Source organism: Lipotes vexillifer, unplaced genomic scaffold (genome assembly GCF_000442215.2).
Source record: "Lipotes vexillifer unplaced genomic scaffold, Lipotes_vexillifer_v1.1 scaffold472, whole genome shotgun sequence".
NCBI lineage: Eukaryota > Metazoa > Chordata > Mammalia > Artiodactyla > Lipotidae > Lipotes > Lipotes vexillifer.
The window spans coordinates 1,549,078-1,569,961 of NW_006797698.1; the positions used below are offsets into that span (position 1 = coordinate 1,549,078).

At 46.5% G+C, this 20,884-nt stretch overlaps 1 protein-coding gene across 4 annotated transcripts in view; it reads left to right on the plus strand.

The window, feature by feature from the left end:
- PRKAG2 (protein kinase AMP-activated non-catalytic subunit gamma 2) overlaps positions 1–20,884 on the plus strand; it is a 287,757-nt gene that overhangs the window by 224,929 nt on the left and 41,944 nt on the right. For 2 of the 4 annotated variants that reach the window (XM_007469805.1, XM_007469807.1), the window contains 2 exons: positions 53–122; positions 19,833–19,939. In XM_007469805.1, the coding sequence (XP_007469867.1) occupies positions 53–122; positions 19,833–19,939 (177 nt within the window). Of the gene's footprint in view, positions 1–52; positions 123–3,480; positions 3,484–19,832; positions 19,940–20,884 lie in introns of all 4 variants that reach the window. The other 2 variants (XM_007469804.1, XM_007469806.1) reach the window with 2 other exon arrangements.

The window sequence follows — 20,884 nt, forward strand, 5'->3', positions numbered from 1 at the left end:
CGGGGACGAGCGCGGCCGAGCGCATGCTGATCCCTGTCCTGCTCCTCCTCAGGCGGCGCTGGCGGCGGCCCCGGGACCCGCGGAAGCCGGCATGCTGGAGAAATTCGAGTTGGAAGAAGAAGGTGAGTGCCCCCCCGCTGGAACGCGCTTCCGTGTCTACGCCGGGGGCCCGGAGGGGCCGGGGCGCGGGGACAGACGGGGTTCACGCCCCGGAGGCCGCGGGACCCAGCCGCCCAGCGCCCGTCCGCCTTCGGGCGGCGCGCCCTGCGGGGGCTGGCGGTGGAGACGCGGAGCCGGCAGAGCGTGTCTGCAGTGGCCGCGGGTGCCTTTCGGTGGCGAAATCTCGCTGGGTTCTAAGGGGAGCCCGCAACCCGGCCATCCACACGGATGGTCGGTCCTTTTGTCCTTACAAGCCGAACTGGAATGAGAGCAAGGTGACGTGCAGTAGTAATTGTTTGTAATGCCACCATACATGTAGGGGTAACCCCCAGATTATGCCTATGGTCCGTACCTTTAAATAACACACACTGGTTCCCTTATCTGTACTTGTGAAAATACCCCCAGCAGGGTGTGTCTTCTTGTCTTGATAGGGAAAGTTCAGTAGGAAAAGCGGTGGCGGCTTAGCGAATTGGTTTTGAGTTCAGGTGACCCTGTCATTCAGTCGTTCCTGTCTTCTCTTCGCTCACTCGGTTTTTTTCCTTTTCCTGCCCCGTTTTCTTCTTCTTACCTGGATCTTATTTTGAAGCTGTTGAAATGTGGGGGGGGGGGGGGGGAGTTTGTTCTTTGGCAAAATGAATATTTAACGTGGATTGTGACGAGCTTTTACCTGGATCTTATTTTGAAACTGTTGAAATTTGAAGGGGGTGAGTTTGTTCTTTGGCAGAATTAGTACTTAAAATGAGATACGATGAGTTCAAAGTCTAAAAAGAAGTTTGTATAACAGGCTTGACAATTTGAGGAATTTAAAAGACCTCCACACTGTCTTGTGTTTTTCCGTTATTCGTTTAGTGAGTTCTCTTTTTTCCAAGAGTATTGATGGAATAAAGCTTCTGGAACAAAGCATGTGCCATGTGGATGCTGTGCCCTCTGCCAACTTTACTTTAATACTTCCGTTTATTTACAGTCAGGCAGTTACTTAAATAAGCATGCACAACCACTATGAGAACGTTAAGCCGACAGTATCAGGCCAATGCCTACGTTTATTTTATGTTTTAGAGTTCCCGCATTTCACAGACATGTTAGCCAGAAGATAACGTGTTCATAGTAATTATCATTAGAAGTCTGCCGCCATATTTATTATTAACAAGCAGTTACATGATACATTTCAGAATTTTACTAGGGCTTAATTTGCATTCTGTCCTACTGAAAAATAATCCAGTGTGTTCAATCGAATCCGCCTCAGTATTCCGTGATTTTATTATATTGCAGGTCAAACTTGGGGCACTGTCCACAGGGCAGTAAGGTGTGCCCCCCTTTCGTTAAGACTTTGAATATCTAAATCATAGAGTTTTCTTTGTCCCTGATTTCAGTAACAATGAGACTCCATTGCATTTAATCATTTTGCAGATTCACATGGGGGCAAAGAAAAGTAGAGAGCAGATGCTATTGGAGAGGTGCCATAGCTATGGTTTAGAGTATAGGCCCAGCTTCAGACCGTATCTTAACTTCTTATTAAGCTGTGTGACCTTGGACAAGTTACTTAACCTCCCTGTACCGTAGTTTTCCCATTCATAAGGTGGAGCTAATATCGGGGTGTTCTGAGGATTAAATGAGATAATCCACGTAATGGTATTTAGTACAATGTAAATCCACAGTAAGCACTTAGTACATGTTAGTTACTGTTACTGTTTAAGTGCCACTTACCATTGTACTGAACTCATGGACTTTTTAAGCTTTTTATTAATGAATCGTCCATAGAGATTTTTCTCAGTACAGGTTTGGAGTTTTTTTCCTTACTTGAGATTTATTAATTTAATTATGTTGCATTTCTCAAAGCAGATATTTGAGAAATATCTCTGTGCCTTATTTCTTTTGCATTGTTTCTGCCAAGGGAATGAATATAAAATACTAAACGTAAGCATCTAAGAAGAAGGAATTTCCCATTTTCACCCATCTGTTTTTATCTATATTGCTGTCATTACTTTAAAGCATACTGAATCGCACAAATAACCCTGTCAAATTTTTCTAGATTCTTAAGGAGGCAAAATGTTGTAAAGCAGTTGCTTGGAAGCTGTTAGCCAAGCTGGAAGGGGTAGTGTTGGCGTGGTTGTCTAAAGTGCTGCTTTGTTTCTTTTGAACTTTAGAGTGCTTATTCATCCAAAATACGGAAAAACTGAATATCAAGCAGAATCTTACATTTATTCGGGGGAACAATAAGTCCTAACAGTAGGACATGACACCTTTAAATAGTATCCTGTGAGCTGATGTGTTAGCAGCCTACATAATATTGATACATAGCAGTTGAATAGGTCGTCATTTAATCTTCCAGCTTCCTTCTTATTCACTTGGTGTCATCATTTGTGCATTGCGATCTGGACGCTTTCCTTAGATGGGGATGCATTTGATACACATGGAAACACGTGATTGCTAATATTTATGTTACCAAGTCTTTTCCTATTTCCTAATAAATTCTAACAGATACTCTGTTCGTTAGAAAGGCATTAGTGAAGTTGGCATAATCTCTTAAAACGTTAATTTGCTTCTGGGAAGAAAGAAGAAATTGTGCCTCTGTCTCCCATGTGTTGTCCAGGTCCTCTTTTGCCTGGGTTCTGACACCAAGTGCCCACCCACTTCTTCCTACCATCGCACCCTGACAGAGGGACCTTTCCAGAACGTGAATTGACAGGACCACTCCTTTACGGGAAAATCTTTACCACTTTCCTGGGTCTGTATATAGAATACATGCAGACTTCTCTTCATCTGCAGCCTCACCGCCTCCTCCCGGCCGTACGCACCAATGATCGGAGAGCTTTCTGTGCATAAGCCCTGCCAGAGAGATTTTTAAAAGGCAGATTCTAGTTCTGTGGGTCTGGGCTGGAACCTGGGAGTCTGCATTTCTGCTCAGCTCCCAAGTGCTGCTGCTGCTTCACAGACCCCACGCTGAATAATAAGGCTGTAGAACAGGCACGGGCAAACTTTTTCTGTAAAGGGCCAGATGGTCTCGGTCTCCGTCCCTGTCAAGGCTACTCAGCCTGCCCGTGCAGCAGCAAAGCAGCAACGCGGTCCAAGTGGCAGGGCTGCGTTCCAGTCAAACTTTATTTACAGAAAGAGGCCAGATTTGGCCCACAAGCAGAGTTAGCCAGACGCCTGTTCTGTGACCCTTCATGGTCTCGGTGCCTGAGGGTTTACATCCTTTGGAGGGTAAGACCTTCTCTTGCTCCCTTTTTCCACCTGCCAACCTTACTGCATTGTCTCACCCTCTCCAAGGCCGCTGCCTAAAGCCCTTCTGTGCTTCTCCATGATCCATCTTTCTCCTCCCAGCAGGTGATACGGTGGCACGTCCTCGGTGCTCAGCGGTGTTTTGGTATCTCAGTGACTACATTCAGGGTTTATGTTTCCATTACGGGAACGATGGGAGGATGAAATGATTCGGTATCTGCAAAGTGATGCGAGCAGTGCCTAGTTCATAGCAGTCGCTTTATGTGTTTGCGTTTCAAGTGTTTAATTATGTCAGCCACACCTGTTTGTTTTTATCAAGATTAACCGTCTTGAACTTATTTAACCACAGGGCCCAGCACCTTCGTAAGCACCTAAACGCAGCCAGTGAGTGCTTGCTCAAGTCGATGAGTGTTCAGAAACTTATTCATGATTAATAAATCTGTAATTCTGGCACTATATCAAGAACTTTACGGCCCCTGGGAACCACCTGTGTTTTCGCCACCTTCTTGTCTTTCCAGCTGTCGCAGACTCTCCAGTTTCTTCGGGCTTTCAGCAAGTCGCCTTCCTCCCAGTCACCTGTCCCCTCTCCCCTTACCACCTGCCTGCTTCCTTCAGTCCAGGCGGTCCTTTCTGTCCAAGCTGTTCCTTCCTCCCCTGCAAGGCATTTCCCAAAGGAAAGGCTTTTCAGAACTTGCCTCCAAACTCATTTTCCTAGCAAGACTGGTCAAGCTAGTCTGCACGATCAAAAATACGGAGGAAGTGGGGGTACAAGTACAAGCGAGGGGAAAGCATTATTTTTCAGTCAAGGATCTTGGAATCAAATCGTAGGTCCGGTTCCGTAATGAGGTAGCAGCTGTATTCTTGAATCATCCTTGTCTCTTGGGGCGCTGCGTGTGCTTGTTTTGTTGTCGTTGTGGGTTTTCTCGCTAGACCAAGGCCCAGCATTGGTGAACTTGTACTTTTCCTTCCAGCTTGAAAATATTACCTAAAGCAACCAGCAGCCGCTCTACAATAAACCGAAAATGTGCATTCACTGTAACTTGTTCATTCTCAGCTGGAGGATACTGCCCTGAAGTGAGCAAAGGTCGGTCCTTGTTGGGGGACAAAAAAATCTTAGCTATTACAGTGGTTTCTGGCTCTCCAAAGGGCCCCTGAATGGATATACAGTGTATCTGTGGTATTAAAGTTTCTTGGGGGTAGGACAGTTGAGGGGGGAATGTATAGAAAGGCTGGGGGGGATTATGAAAACAAGTTTGAGAAACACTGCTCTAACTTACTTAAGGGAGAATGTCTTCCTGTGAATTTGTGGAACCTTTTAAAGTATCCCCTTATCACTCAGCTTTGTAAGTGAGGCTCAGCTGGGTCCACTTGGCTTCTTGACTGTAGTGTGTGGGGTACTGACCTCTGGTGGTGACAGGCTTGTGATCGCAGTTTGCTTGCCGGCGATCATCTCGTGGTATTAGAAGGCTCTGCTCATCTATCTTCCAGACTCTTTCCTTCCCTACTGAGCTTGCATACTTACCTTAGAGAAGAGGTTTATTGTTTCTTGTTTGTAAAAATAGTTACAGCTTTATGAAATGTTTACAATTAAACATTTTCTGCTCCGGCTGACCCCATAGTTGAAAGCTTGCCATTTTTAACAGACTTTAGGTACACATCTTAAAGTCAGGCTTCACATTTGATGGTATCTTAGATTTGATAAGATAGAGTAGTTGTTTTATAGGCTGCGGAGGTTTTGTTATCTGAAACGTTAAGACCCCTGACTATTTTAAACAAGAGGGGAGTGTGCGGCAGGGTTTGAGGATCCATAAGTGGGACCTGCCACCGGGCTTCTCAAGTCATCAGGAGGCAAGGCCGTGCTGAGTCATGTCCACGATGATGAAGGGACCTCCACGACCTTCCCGCTCAGGACTGGTCCTGCCTGCTCATTGGTGAGCCCTCAGCGGCCCCAGCAGGCGGCTGGCAGGAGTCCAGGCCAGCGAGTCAGACTGTTTGCTCCATGGCCGGGGTGTTTCCACCCTACAGCTCTGCGTGGGGTGGGCAGAAAGAACCCTTGCAAAGTTGTTATACCAGGACCCCTGTGACTTTACATTTTACCTATGAATTTTATTTTATTTTATTTTATTTTGCGGTACGCGGGCCTCTCACTGCTGTGGCCTCTCCCGTTGCGGAACACAGGCTCAGCGGCCATGGCTCACGGGCCCAGCCGCTCCGCGGCATGTGGGATCTTGCCGGACCGGGGCACGAACCCGCGTCCCCTGCATCGGCAGGCGGACTCTCAACCACTGCGCCACCAGGGAAGCCCCTACCTGTGAATTTTAAAGTGGGAAAATTTTGCCACCACAAAGCATTTGGAATTTATTTGAAGAAACTGGAAGAATTTTCGTTCTTTTTCTATGATTATAGTAACTGGCGTATGTTAAGTATATTGAGGCACTGTTATAAATCCTTTACATTTATCTCATCTAACCCTCAAAACAACTCTTAAGGGGTAAATATTTTTATCTTCTCTGTTTATAGAGGAGAAGATTAAGATGGTGAGAGGTTAAATAAGTGACCATGGGGGGCGGGGGCGGGAGGGCACATATCTGGGGAGGTGGGGTCGCCAGGTTTCAAACACAGGCTTTAGACTTGCAGGTCTTCGTAACCAACGTGAAATAATCCCTTATCTGGAAACCCTCTTTCCATTTCCTCGCTTCCCATTCCTTCTTCAGCGCGTTTCCACCACTCCACCCAAATTCCCTGAGTTGGTCACTCGCGGCTCCATTTTGCAAACTCCAGTGGACACTTAATCGTCTTCTCATTTTGCACTGTTCGTAGGCGTCACCAGGGATGACCTCTGGTGCCTTCTCCCCCGGAGCACTCCTGGCATGCTCCTCAAACCTGCCCGCTCCTTGTTTCCTTGATGGCTCTTACTTACCCTTTTTCCTTTCCGTTTGGTTTTGTTTTGTAGTAGCAGGTGGAGTGAGGGCTAATTCACAAGCCATGCGTTTGAACATTAGCTATGGGGCTTTGCTCCTGGCTCTTCCCCAAGCCACTTGTCTTCCCCTCCTGTGCCCTCCCCTAGGCAATCTCCCTCACTTCCATGGCTTCAGTTACCACCTGCCTGGTGCCCAGTGTTTAATTACCACGATGCTTTAATAACTGATGATGCCCAAATAGATATCCGCAGCCAGATCTCCCTTCTGAGTATTCGGTTGCCTATTGGATGTCTCTGCCTGTGTCATCGCGCCGTCTCTCTGGTCTGTCCCCCTGCTTCTCCCTCGCGCCTCTTTTTTTCCCCGCAACCTAATTCAGTAAGTGCTACCACGTTCACCTGTTTTTTTGTTTTGTTTTTTTTAACAAGAATGACGTTGAGCTATGGCTCTCTCACTCTCCCACACCCAAGCGGTCAGTCCTCTCGCTTTCACCTCCTGAATACCTACCTGTCTCCGCCGTCGTCACCTTTCTATTGACCATTAAACAGCCTAGTCTCTCCAGCATCTCCTCTGGCCCCCTCCAATCAACTTTACATGCTGCAATTAGAGATATTTTTTAAAAACCTGTATCTGATCGTGTCACTTCCAGGCTTAAAAGCCTCCTCTGACTTTCCTTTGCCTTTAGGCTGGAGCCCAGACTTACCTCCCTCTTCCCTCTGCCCACCTCACCGCACACCTCCCTCCTCCTGGCCTTGTTCCTCCGTGCCTGCTGGACTTTGCACAGGCTGTTCCCTCTCCCTGGATTGTTCTTCCCTGTCCTCTTGGCCACCTGCTAGTTTTCTTCAGGTCTCAGCCTATGTGTCACTTCCTCGGGAAAATTGACTTTCTGGAAGCCCCAGACAGGCCTTCACATATCATCTCATGATCCCTCATGGCTGATGGGGCTGTTAAGGTGAAAGGCATTTATTCATGTTTCTCTGCCATCGTGGAAGCTCTGTGAGCATGGGGACTGAAAACTTAACTATTTGCCATGTCTCAAAGATATGATGATGACTAAGACCTCGTTTCAGTAAATATTTGTCACATACGTGAACACACGTGTTTTTTTGGAGCTTTACCTTTTACTCTGGCACATGGGCTCAGTGTACTTCAGTGGTTAATGTTGTTTCTTATAAAGAAATAAGGCATTTCTACTTAAGGCAATGAGAGGAAATCCGCTTGCCAAGTTTATGCGTGCTAATCAAAGAGCAGTGACAAGGTAGCTGTAAGATGACCCGCATATACCTCCCAGATGCACCGAGGCTTCTTCTCCCAAGTGTGAGGTCAAAATAGACTGTGTCCCGCGGCCGAACAACTCAGAGGCAGTAACAGCGGATAGAAACGTGACGACTTGCTTGCATAATCTGGTGCCTGAGGAGAAAGTCTTTCAGATCTTCCTTTTGTGGCTGTGATCGCACTTGCGCTGATATTAGGGGAAAAGAAGTCTGGCTTAACTCGGATACTAAAAGGAGAGTCATTTTGGGGAGGAAACTAATTTGGGAACCTTTTGGTCACATTTTAGTCACTTGTAAATCTTTTAATTTGTCGCTTCTGTCCCACTTGGAGCTATTTCCTGTGTATCTGAATTTATGTCACATCATTGAGGTTTCTGAACTTTGTTAATAACCTGATTTATTTTATCTTAGGTCGTACGTCGATCATTTGTTTCTAACAGTAAGTTGCTACCAATAAATTGTTATTTTATAGACCACATACTATGGAATGTGTAGTTGTTTCATTAAGACCGCCTCAGGAATATCCGCGTCCACATTCTCACGTGTTTATTTTTACCTTTGTTTGGCTCTTTTCACAGTGACTCCTGTAGCTTTGATGCTTGCACATGTGGCATGTCCCCCCCTTCAGCTGCATATATAATTAGTGTCGTGTAATTAAGAGCATGAGTCAGACCCAGATTGGAGTCCCATTTCTTCTACTTAATAGCTGTGAGACCTTAGGCAAGTTATTTCAAGGTTCAGTTTCTTCAAGTGTAAGTAGGAAACAATAATAGCTCCTAGCTAATAGGATTATACATGCATTAAGTAACCTGAATGTAACAATCACTTGAGTACCTGCTGTGTAGTGCAGTCTCTACAAGTATAACTATGATGGTGACCCTAGAAAGGACCAAAAAGGCAACTGAGCATAAATTTCGAAATCAAGCCACCATTAGTGCATCATCCGGCGACAGCCATTTGGCTAGTGATGGCTTCGGTGTCGGCACCGTCGGACTTTTCCCCGTGTGAATATCGTACCTACCACCCAGTGGACAGCGTTTGTGATTGAATGTTTGAGTTTATTTATCCCCATTCCTCAGAATCACTCCTCAAGAAAGATGGTGTTATCCCCATTTTACGAACAAAGAGATTCAGGCCAGGGGGATGCAGGAATTTGCTCAGCGTCACACAGAAGGTGATGACAGTTCTCATACAGGTTTGGTCTAGATCTGCCCTGTTCTGTCTCCTGCACTCGCTCCCCCTGGAGCCTGAAAGTCCTAGAGTCCCCGTTGGAGAAGACTGGCCTGCTCCCTGATGTACCTGAGGAAAGGACCCAGGCCCCTGAGCTTCTCAGGGAATCGTATATTGTTAGTGCCTTACTCTGCAGATCATTTTTCGTATTTTGATTTGAACAGCACTTACCCATGTTGTAAGAACGATAATGTGCTGTATTAGAGGCAGCCAGGGCCCCGCAGCAGAAAGATCCGTTGTATTGCTAAACCCCAAAGATGTGCATGCATCTACGGACATCTGTTTAAGCGCTGGTAACTGAAATGAGTCAGGATGCGTCCGAACTGCATGGTGTCCAAATGTCAAAACTGCAGCACGCTGGTGGGGACATGGTGACAAGCCAGTCTTCACTGCACCTGCCTGATGCACTGAGCTGGGCTGCCACGTTGTAAGTCAACATGGTTTGCCGAGTGTATTCATTTCTCTCTCATCCCCCCGAAAATGCTACTGAAGTGACAGCATCAAAAAGTAGCCTTGCTCAACAAGAGCACAAGCTTAATTCTTGGAAAAGACCAGTTAAGTGGATAAACCTGTGTCAAGTCTGTTCAAGGAGAAACGAGTGAAAACGCGAAGTATTGGAAATAAGAGGAGCTTCTTAATTATAAATGCAGAGATTTCGAAAATAACATTAAAAGAAATCTGAATATGTCAAACTATATCAGTATATTTAAAAATCTTTTCAATCACTTTTGAGTAAATTTTACAAGTTCGTATTTTCTTGGTTAACTATCCCTTTCATCAATCACCATAGAAGAAATTAAAAAGTAATTAATTGAATTGTACACTTTAAATGGGTGACCTGTATGGATGTGAATTATCTCAATAAAGGCTTTGGGGTTTTTTCAAGTAATGAAAGGTCCTCGCCCTTCCTCTGCCCCTGCAGAAGAGGCCCGGTATTCAGCCTGTTGATGGGTAAATTCTGTAAAACCTTCGAGGAACAGTTAAGGCCTAGGTCATCTGAATTACTTTAGGACTTAGGGAACGATGGCGGCTTCCCAGCTCCTTCTGAGAAGCTCACTCAATCCTGACATCAGAACCAGAGGATAGCACACAAAGAAGAAAACAAATGATCAACCTGGCATTTAAAATATGGGCAGGACTACTACAAAAACATCAGCAGGATGAGCCACGCAGTCTCTTGTGACCAAACAAGGTTTTGTCCTAGAAATGCAGGGCTGCAGTTTGTTAAGAAATTCACCGAGGAGTTAATGGCAGCAGATTAAAGGAGAGAAACCTCTGGTCATCTAAGTAGATACTGAAATAGCAACTGATAAAATTCAACATATGTTCCTTTTACAAAATCCTTATTAAGCTAGAGGGAGAAGGAAACTCCTTTAAAACGCTGAAAGCGTGTTTGACAGAAGTGGGGACTGACATCTGTACGCTGCTGCGTATGATGTAGATGGCTGGTGAGGGCCTGCTGTATAGCACCGGGGGGAAAAAGAAGGTACAGCCTGTTCACAGGACATGTATTAAGTTAACCTTGGAAATGCATTCCAATAAGCATTAGGTGCAGACACGTACTGTTTGATTCCACTTATACGAGGTACCTAGAATAGTCAAATCATAAGAGTCAGCAACTGCACTGGCAGATGCCAGGGGCCGGGGAGGTGGGCAGGTGGGGAGGGGGAATGGGGAGTTAGTGTTTCAGGGGGACAGAGTTTCAGTTTAGGAAGGTGAAAAATTCGGGAGATGGATGATGGTGCGAGTTGCACAACAATGTGACTGTACTTAGTGCCACTGAACTGTCCTGTTAAATATGGTTACAATAGTGTGTTTTACATTATGTGACTTTTACCACAGGAAAAAAAGAAAACATTTTTAAAAAAAGGAGTGGGCTGGGGTGGCCGCGTGTTGTTGCTGGCGTCACTGTCATCAAGGTGTTCCTTACCCCGCTGGCCTGCTGGCGCCGGGGGCTGGATCCCTGCGAGTTAACCTTGGTCCTCTCTGTCGCTTCGGCTTAGTACAGTAATTGGGTTCTGTTTCCTGAAAAAGAGGAAACACTGGCTGTGGTTCACAGAATTAAACCCAAAGCCATTTTAAAATGGATGGGGACCACTGTCATTTCAAGGTCACAGCCTTGTTGGGTCTGTGACATTCCTTAGGCATTTGTTGCAGCTAACTTTGAGCTGTTATCTAATCGGGGAAGCTTTGTGCCTTTACTTACGTACGCTTTTCCTTCTTTCTTAGTAATTCTTTGCCCCCTTATCTAGCAGAGCATATGCATCTCCCTCTTCAGTGGACACTTTTGCCCCCAGCACACACAGAACCAAACGCAAAAGGCATGGAAAGGAAACAAAATCTAATGCGCTTCATTTATTCTGCTACCTTGTAGGTCCTGTAAAGTCACATTTAAGCTTTGCCTTTGTTAATCTTCGTGTTTCTAAGCACTTTAAGAAAACGTATGTATGTGAGAGTTTAGTCTTTTCCTTATACTTTTAACTTCCATATTCCCCTTTTCGCTGATTTCTTGCTTAACGATTTTAAATGGTTTTTTCTAAAAAGAAAAGATACTATGTGAATATAGTAAACTTATGTTTCTAAGTGTAGAATAAAGCATAAAAGACAAATTTTAAAATAACTAACCTATTGATAATCTTTGTCTTTGTGGAATTACAGTGAAGTGTCTTACGTTAAGTTAAAATTACAGGATTGGAAATACGGAGTTGGTTTTTTTGGTTGGGGTGTTTTTAGTGACATTTGGGCCATGTGTAAATTTTGTTTTAGAACGCCTCTCATCCTTGCACTCTCAGCTCTCTACGATGGGGATCGAATCATTACCATGGCCCCTGCCTTTCATGGATGTGTCTTTCAGTGACATACAATATAGCAGGCATGAGCTTGTCCCGACACCCGTGAGGAACTTGCTGGGGACCCGTCTGCTGCCTCAGAAGCCGCCGTCTAAAGCGGATCTATAGCTTTGGCACAAGGCACGTTAGGGCTCCGAAAGGGTGTCACTCACAAAGCGCTAGCAGGGGTGTTCACAGTGGAGGGGTGCTGGTGCCTTGAGGGCCTTTAGGGAAGGCGCAGGGGGCCTGTGAACTGAACTTGGAAGGCGGAGGAGGCTCCTGAGGCCGCCATGACAAAGTGCCACAAACCCCGTGGCTTGGAACAACGGAACTTTATTCTCCCACACTCGGGAGGCCAGACATCCGAGCTCAGGGGGTCCGCAGGGCTGGTCCCGTCTGGAGGCTCCAGGGAGAATCTGTCCTAGGCCTCTGTCCCGGCTTCTGGTGGTTGCTCGTGCTCCCAGGCGTCCCGTGGCTCATGGCAGCATCACTCTGATCTCTGCCTCCATCGACTTCTCCTGTGTCTGTGTCCGCTCTCATTTGTAAGGACATTGGTAATCGGATTTAGGGCCCAACCTGATAATCCAGGGTGACCTCGTCTCCAAAGACCCTTGTTCCAAATAAGGCCGCGTTCTGACGTTCCAGGTAGACGTTATCTTGTGGGGGCCACCATTCAGCCCATACAGAAAGGCAGGTAGGAGTCCAGTGGCCACCTGGGCCGTGCGCCCAGTAGAGGCAGGCACGAGGACACGGGCCCAGAGTTCAGAGGCTGCCTTTGAAAAGGAAGTGTCACGGGATCCCAGGGTGTGAAACTCCTCGAGGCCACGGCGTGTGAGGTGCCGTGCTGCAGTGAGGACTTGTCAAGGGTGGTGTGTGAGCAGATCTGCTTGCAGGGAGAGAAACACTCGGCCGTGCCTTCCTGGTTAGAGCGTACAGCTGTTTTGCACGTAAACTGAGATGTTGCGTTTCCCAAGTTGTTCTGTTGACCTTCACAGAGTAAACACTGTAACGTATACGTTCTCCTTCCCAGTAGCACTCTTCAGTAGCTCCCTGGGATGATGCTGGGTTAGCGTGTGACTGGACGGCGTAACATCATTCCACGGTGGGTGGCTTTCATAGACCAGTGGCTCAGGTGCCAGCGTGACACTCTGCAGTTACACTTCTCCCCGGGGACGGATAAAATAACCCAACAGTGGGACACTGCGATCCTTTCCGAGCCCCAGTTACCTTTTGAATAATGAGAGCTTGAACTTGCCTTCTCAGGAATTTTAATAACTTATTCCAAACAACCTGTTATTGTTGAATGGTTTTGGGTTTTTTGGGGTGTTTTTCCTTTTTGGTTTAACTCCAGATACTCTTATTTTCTGTTTCAGTGCGTTTCTTCCTTCAGGTACAGTTTGGACTTCATCATAATTAAATAATACAAATGGTGCTCTCATCAACAAGTTTTACCAAATGTAGAGAAGCAATGACATTTTTATGGTATTTTACTTTATTCTCCTGACTTTAAATGCTGACACTTTTGTTATTGATGTTATTGTATCAGTAATAATTTAGCCTTATCATGAACCAAAATACATTCTAGTGTCATTTAGCTTTGCTTGGTCAAGCTTTTTACATTAAAAAAAAGATAGTGTTATAGATCCACCTCAAAACTGAGAACCCCAGGCTAATTATGAGAAAAACATCAAATTCCAGTCGAAGGGCATCCTCCAAAGTATCTGCCCAGTACTCCTCAAAACTACCGAGACCATCAAATCAAGGTTTGAAGAGCTGTCACTGCCAAGAGGAGCCCAAGGAGACAGGGCTGCATGTGAGGTGCTGTCCTGGAGGGAGAGAAACTAAGGCAATTGAATAATTGTAACAGACGTACCACACTGATGTAAGCCGCTAGTGGTTGAGGGCACACATTTCACCACCTGGGGGCTGGTGATGCTCCAGAGGGAACAGAGGGCCCAGCTCTCCACGCCCTGCTGGCTTGGGGGCTGCAGGTGTGAGCAGGGAAGTCCTGGGGGGCCTGGCGGGGAGTCACAGCCCCAGCGGACTCAGAAGAACGTGCGCCGTGCCCCACACAGCCCCGTCATCGGGGTGGACCCTGCCGGCTGGAGCACTGATCCTGACATGGTTGTTGGATTGTGACTCAGAGTATGGGATAGATACCGTGAGTCCATGCTGAGATGGACAGACAGACAGACAACTCTTCTACAGAAATGTTCCAAGTACAGTAAGTTCCCTACATACAAACGAGTTCCATTCCAAGAGTGCATTCGTAAGTCTAAATTTGTAAGTCCAACAAAGTTAGCCTAGGTGCCCAACTAACACAATCGGCTATATAGTACTGTACTATAATAGGTTTAGAATACTTTTCACACTACTGATACGTTAAAAACAAACACAAAAAATGAAGAACATTTTTAATCTTACAGTACAGTACCGTGAAAAGTACAGTAGTACAGTACAACAGCTGGCGTCCAGGGGCTGGCATCGAGTGACAGGCAAGAAGAGTTACTGACTGGAGGAGGGAGAGGAGGTGCGAGACGGTGGAGCTGAAGGGTCGTCAGCGACAGGAGACGGAGGGCAAGCTGCCATTTCACTCACGCCTGACGCTGATGGCACGGGTTCCTGTTCCTTGCTGGGTTCAATTCTATCTACCCAGTTGAAAAAACGATCCAGCGATGTCTGGGTAGCAGCTCTTTTTTTCTTATCGTAGATGACACGGTGGCACTGGATTGCTGAGCGGCTGCTGCAGCCTTCGCGTACCGTTCGTTGTACGTTAAAGGTCCTGTGCCTCAAACACTAGCAACGCCTCCTCAAATGCAGAGAACCCCCTTGCCATTGCCTGCGTCGTGAATCTCTTTGGTTCTTCAGTCACTTCGTCCTCTTGTCTCTCTTCGTCCTTTCTCTGGGCCTCCAGTTCCATCAGGTCTTCATTCGTAAGCTCCTCGTGTTGCACAGCAAGGAGTTCGGTGACGTCGTCCTCTTGCAGATCTAGCTCCAGCTTCTCACTGAGGGTCTCTAAGTTGCTGGAGACCTCTTTGGACTCTTCATCCACCTTCTCAAATCCACGAAAATCATGAACAAACTGTGGGGAAAGGTTCTTCCAAACCCCATTCACGGTGACGGCCGTAACCTCATGCCAAGCAAAGTCAGTTTTTTTTTATGGCCTGTAGATGTTATAGTCCTTCAGAGATTGTCTCAGGGTTGTTCCTGATTCGTCAGTCGCCTTTACTGCCTGACGAAAAGTGTGACATAAATAATATTTCTTGAAAGTCGCTATAACTCCCTGGTCCATAGGTTGGATGAGCGACGTAGTATTCGGTGGCAGATGCACTACTTTGACGTTGGGATGCAAGTCATCCATGAATGGGGGGTCGCCTGGAGCACTGTAGAGCGACAAAAGAATGTGGAATGGGACGTTCTGCTCCAAGCAATATTTCTCTACCTCCGGGATAAAGTGGTGGAAAAACCAGTCCTGGAAAATGGCCTGTGTAACCCAGGCCTTGGGGTTATTCTTCCACACGATAGGAAGAGAGCCCTTGGCTATGTTTCTAAGGGCCCTTGGGTTCTCTGAACGATAAACTAAGAGAGGCTTCAGCTTCATATCACCGGAAACATTGCCACCAAACAACAGAATTAGCCTGTCCTTTGCTGCTCTATAGCCTGGCATCAACTTTCCCTCCTTGCTGATGTAACTTTGGTCTGGCATCCTTTTCCAGTACAGTCCTGTCTCGTCCACATTAAACACCTGCTCAGGTAAATACGCGCCTTCATCAATAATTTCTTGAAGCGTTTCAGGAAATTCCTGGGCAGCTACCGTATCTGCACTCGCTGCCTCGCCACCTACTTTTAAGTTGTGAAGCTTGGCTCCAGTCTTGAACCGACGAAGCCAGCCGTGGCTGGCATTAGAAGATGCGCCCTCTGATTCTTCACCGTGTTTCTTCAAGCCTTCATAAAGGCTTTTAGCTTTCTCTTGAATCAGCATGAAGCTGAGCGGGACTCAACACTGATGCTGGCCCTGCATCCACACACTGAGAAGTTTCTCCATCTCCTCCCCCAGTTTTCCACGCTTCTCTGATACTCTTGTCTGCACAGCAGACCTTACATGTTCCATGATCTTGTTCTTTAGAATCGTGCCGATGGTTGAACGACTCATTTTATAAGAATGAGCGATGTCTACCGTCTTTTCACCTCACTCCACTCTCTCAGTTATTTTCACTTTTGTTTCCGTCGTTATCGCTTGGCACTTCTTAGCGGTACCGGCTACATCACCACTGCTTTTACGCTTGCTTCTGGACTCCCTGGGCTTGAAATAAAGATGCTGTACTCCTGTACTCTATACAGTACTGTAAAGTACGCAAGAGCACAACCACTTGTCGAAGATGCACACTCCTGACAGCGTACGCCAGACACGTGAACTAACTTATGTGATTGGACACGCGAAGGCACATTCACCTCTTTGAAAGTTCGCAACTTGAAGGTTCACGTGTAGGGGATTTACTGTAATTTATGCAGATGCTTCTCCCTCAGGGAGGTGGACCGTGACTTCCCTGCCAAGACTGCAGTGTGGGAAGAGGGGGGAGAGTCTCTGCAGGGGAAAGACCCGACAGATCCTACCCGGGCCAGGCGACCCAGGTGATGAGGTGTGTTGACAGCAGGTGCCCTAGATACAGTGGGATGCAAAGGCACTTGGCCTTCTGGTCTTCCTGCTAAAACACACAAACCCCAAAACTGAGATCACGAGAAAAACATCGTACAAATCCGGAATGAGGGCCGTTCTACAGAATGCCTGACCAGTACTCCTGGTCAAGGTCTCAAGGTCAAGTACTCAAGGTCATCGAACACAAGGAATGTCTGAGAAGCCATCACTGCCTAGGGCAGGCTACGGAGCATGATGACTAAATGTGCTGTCCTGGATGGGGTCCTGGGACAGAGAAAGGATGTTAGGGGAAAACTAAGGCAACCCTATTAAAGTGTGAACTTTTTAGTAATGTATCAGTGATGGTTCGCTGGTTGTGCCAGATGTGCCGGAGGAACGTCAGATGTTATCTTTAGGGGAAATCCGGTATGGGGTGTATAAGGAACTGCTGTGTCTTCACAGCTTCTCTATATAAATCTAAAGCTATTCAAAATAAAATGTTTATTTAAATATTTTTAAAAACTAACAGACGAATTAAGACGTTACCCCCAAAACATGTTTAACACAAAGCTTACAGTGTTTTAAAAATTCTAAAAGTTCGAATATTTCTTTCCATAGTATTTTAAGATTTTATTTCAGATATTCGTATTGTGATGTTAACATCTACAAAATGTGCACTCCTTTTATGAAAATTCTTGATTTAATTAACAGACACACTGTCTCCTAAGGGTTCCTTTCTGGGAGATGGAGTGTTACATTTTATTATAGTTTCCTCCTTGATGTCCTTCATTTGCATTTTAGGAGAATAGATTTGACCAGCACTTTGTAAACTTTGTAAGTTAAATGTTAGTTACACGTGGGCTTGCCTGCACTGGTCCTTTGAGCCTTGTGTCTGCACGGATCCCCTCTGAATAGACTTCGAGGAAACAACTCATTTAGCAGCCTGGTAGTCGTCATCCTTGGCAGTGCCAGAGCAGTGGTGGCAGAGAAGGACCGGGACTTTGCGTGTGGCTGTCGTATGAACGTCCTGCATTCCAGTTCTTTCCTGTGCAAGACTCCTATTTTCCGGGAGATAAACGTTTTGAGAAAAACAGAAGCACACTGACTCAAATTCCATCCATCCACTCACTGACTGCCACTTACCTTGTTCACAAGCCCGGACTTGTCCTGTGGTAGCACTCATGACGGTGTAGTGACGGTTAATGTCTCTCCCGCACTGGTTTGTAGTACCTGCAAGGCAGTGGCATGTGTGTTGGGTCCCCAGGGACCCCCAGCCTCCAGCACAGTGGAAGCTGTTGGGAGCAGATGGCTGTGGGCGCCTCGCCTGCATCCAAGTTCTCCTATCCGAACAGCTCCGACCGAGGGTGTTCTCTGGCAGCTGGGCTTGTGGGCGCAGGGCAGGAATGTCAGAGGTCATGCCCCAGGGTAAGCCCTCACCAAAGAGGGCGGGGTGCTCCTGACTAGGAGGCAGTTCTGAGGTCCGTGCGCAGCCTCTCCGGGGTCCCCAGCAGCTGTGACTCTGCACAGAGCTGTGACCTGCTTCCTGGAGCTCCCTTTTTGACTCTTTCCTTCCGTCTCACTTTCCCTGGTCTCGGGGTCAGTTTTGGGAGAACCCACACCGAGACCATATGCGGTAAGTCGGTATCGATGAAATTAATTAGCGTAGTAAATGAGTAAGATCCTGACCATTCAAAGAAATTATCATCCAGGAAGAAAAAGATTATCAGAGCTGTGCAGATCACATGAATGAGACATAAAGTGACGACTGATGAGAAGTGCACATAGAACATGCGTATTCAGGGGAAGAAGCCGCTGCAGCCTTCCCTCCTTACCCTCCTGACTCAGGGTCGGCTCCTGCCTTGTGACCTTGAGCCATCCAGCACCTCACCTGTCGCGTGGCTCACATCCCGGTGCCCTCGCTCTGCCAGCCGGTGAGCTGGGAGGACAGAGGTGTGTCTGCTGTGTCCCCTCGTGTCTCGACACTGGGACAGTGCCCCAAAGACAGTAGCTTCACAGGTGTCTCTTGGGCCCGTGCGTTCATGGGGAGACTAAGCGGCAGAGTTTCCATGAGGAGAGGGTTGGAGTCTCGGGCACGAATTCAAATCCCACTCCAGTCACTGCCTAACTTGCTGACTTCAGGCCCGTTGCTCAATCAGCTCATACGTAAAGTGAAGAAATGGAGGCACACCCTTCAAGGTCGTGACATAAATTAAATGAGGTCATTTCCTGTAGTACCTGGAGTTACAGCACAGAAATGAGCGCTCAGATGTTCACTGCTTTTATGGAGGAGATGGCATTTGAGGTTGGGTTGAAATTGGACGAGAAAAAAGTGGAGAAGGGAGTTTAAATTACAGCAGAAGGAACAAATGCCAGAAAGTGAGATTAAGGACGGTAGGGAGCTTATTAGCAGGGAGCTGTGTGCCTGGACCCGAGAACAGGAAGTAGGGAAATGAGGCCACGGAGAAGCCAGACCACGGAGGTTCGTGAATGCCAGCCTGAGTTGTCTGTCTTTATTCCACGAGCAGAAGGGGAGATATTTGAGAAGGGAACTGCCCAGGAGGTGATGGGATTATGAACTATGAGTTACAGTACCCTGAAGAGAGGTCAGAAATGAAAATAGAGGTTTGGGAGTGGTTCACATAGTTTACTGTGAAATTGGCAAACCAGTCAGCACATACAGCGTGTTTACCACAGTAGGAAACAGAATAACAGGGGCTCCTTTCCACAGTCAAGGAACTTGGTTAGTGTCATGCTGTTTAACACTTATCTTGCTAATTAGTATGTACAATATAGTAATTTTTTTCTTCTGGGATATTTCCCAGGTAATCTAAATCTTCCCCAAATGTACAGATTGGTGTGGGCTCAGCGGCATTGTCAAAGAGGTCTCATGGAGATGTATTCCTTGAGCGAACCAGGAGATAGGAGTAAGGTCCTCCTGGGCCGTGGGCAGTGGGCCATTGTCCGGCTACAGGCACAGCTTTGGAGTCACAGTACCTTGTCATTCCTTTTGCCAACTGTCAATTAACTGCTACAGAAATTTAAATAATAAAGACTACTTTATATGTATTTGTTCACATCGTTGCTGTTTTCAGGGCTCCTTGTCTCCTTGTGTAGATCCTTATTTCCATTTCACGTTTATATAAATGATGCCTTCAGATCTTTTAAATTTCCAGTTATTCCTTGCTAGTATATAGAAATACAGGGGCATGTTTTTTGTTGTTGTTGTTTTTTACTAACTGCATTCTCTGACCTTGCTAAACTCTTTTTTTAGATCTGGGAACTTTTTTGTAGATTCTTTGGTGTTTTCTATGTGGAAAATCATAGAGTCTGCCAATAAAGACAGTTTTGCTTTTTCCTTTTATTTCCGTAGCCTTCATTTTTTTTCTTGCCTTCTTGTACTAGTGAGGACAGCAGTGTTGAGCACCATGAGCTTCTCGCTCTTACAGGGAGGACACTTCCTATTTTCCGTTAAGTCTGTTAGCAGTAGATTTTTCACGCATGCTCTTAACCTGATAGAGGAGGTTCATCATTGTTACTGACCTTTGCCTTTTTTTTCTTTCCTTTTTAGCAGAAGACTCAGAGAGTGGTGTTTACATGCGATTCATGAGGTCACACAAGTGTTACGACATCGTTCCAACCAGCTCCAAGCTTGTGGTCTTTGATACCACGTTACAAGTGAGTGTGCCCAGTTTCCCTGAATCTGGGGTATATTATTTGGTGCCTGCTTTGTCGGGTAAGTTAAATCCAGCAATACCCGCAGACAGTATGCAGTCCTTTCTGCACGTCAGGTCCTGTGCTGAGGTTTTGTCTGAGTTGTCAGTCGTTATGGCAGCCTTCTGAGGAATGTGCTGTTTTACGGATAAGGAAGCTCATTATCTAGAGTTTGCTCACATTCTAGCATTTAAGAGCTCAGCCCACAGAGCTGATGAGTGACGGGGCCTGGAATTGGCGCTCGGGTCTGTGTGATGCGTGCCGGCCCCAAGCCTTTAACCGCTAGCTGCACCTCCTCCCTCAGCTCGTCCTGAAGACCTTATAGCTATTTAGTAGAACAGTGAAGTTGAAATAATACTGGTTAAAAAGAAAGCATCACTCAGGTGGGTAATCTCTTTAGAGAAAACTCTACTGATCTCTTTCAGCAGAAAATTTGAACCTGATTATTTTGGTATTAAAATTATGCTTATTGTAACTCATTTTATACCAATATTACTTACAATCAGACATGAAAAGTCCCAAATAATACATTCAATGTGATGACCAAATTACATCCGGTATAATAAAATACGTGTGCATACACAGGTATACGTGTGTGCATTTGGTGTATAGATTTATACATAAATCTTTATCAAGCAGGATTGTTTTCACCTGGGTTCCCCAAAAGTAGATGCTGAGCCAGGAATTCATGGGCAGTGGGCGCTTTATTAGGGCGTCCTGCCAGGGGAGCCCCTGGGGGACTGGGGGAGAAGGGGAAGGGGCAAAGGCCAGGGAGGGCAGCCTCCGCTGATCCCTCAGGGGGACCCCAGCGGGTAAGGTGCCTGTGCGAGTTCACCCCGGCCTCTTTCAGCCTCGTCCAGGGCTGTCCTAGGAGATGTATGCCCTGGCCCTGCCAGCTCGTCCCAGCGC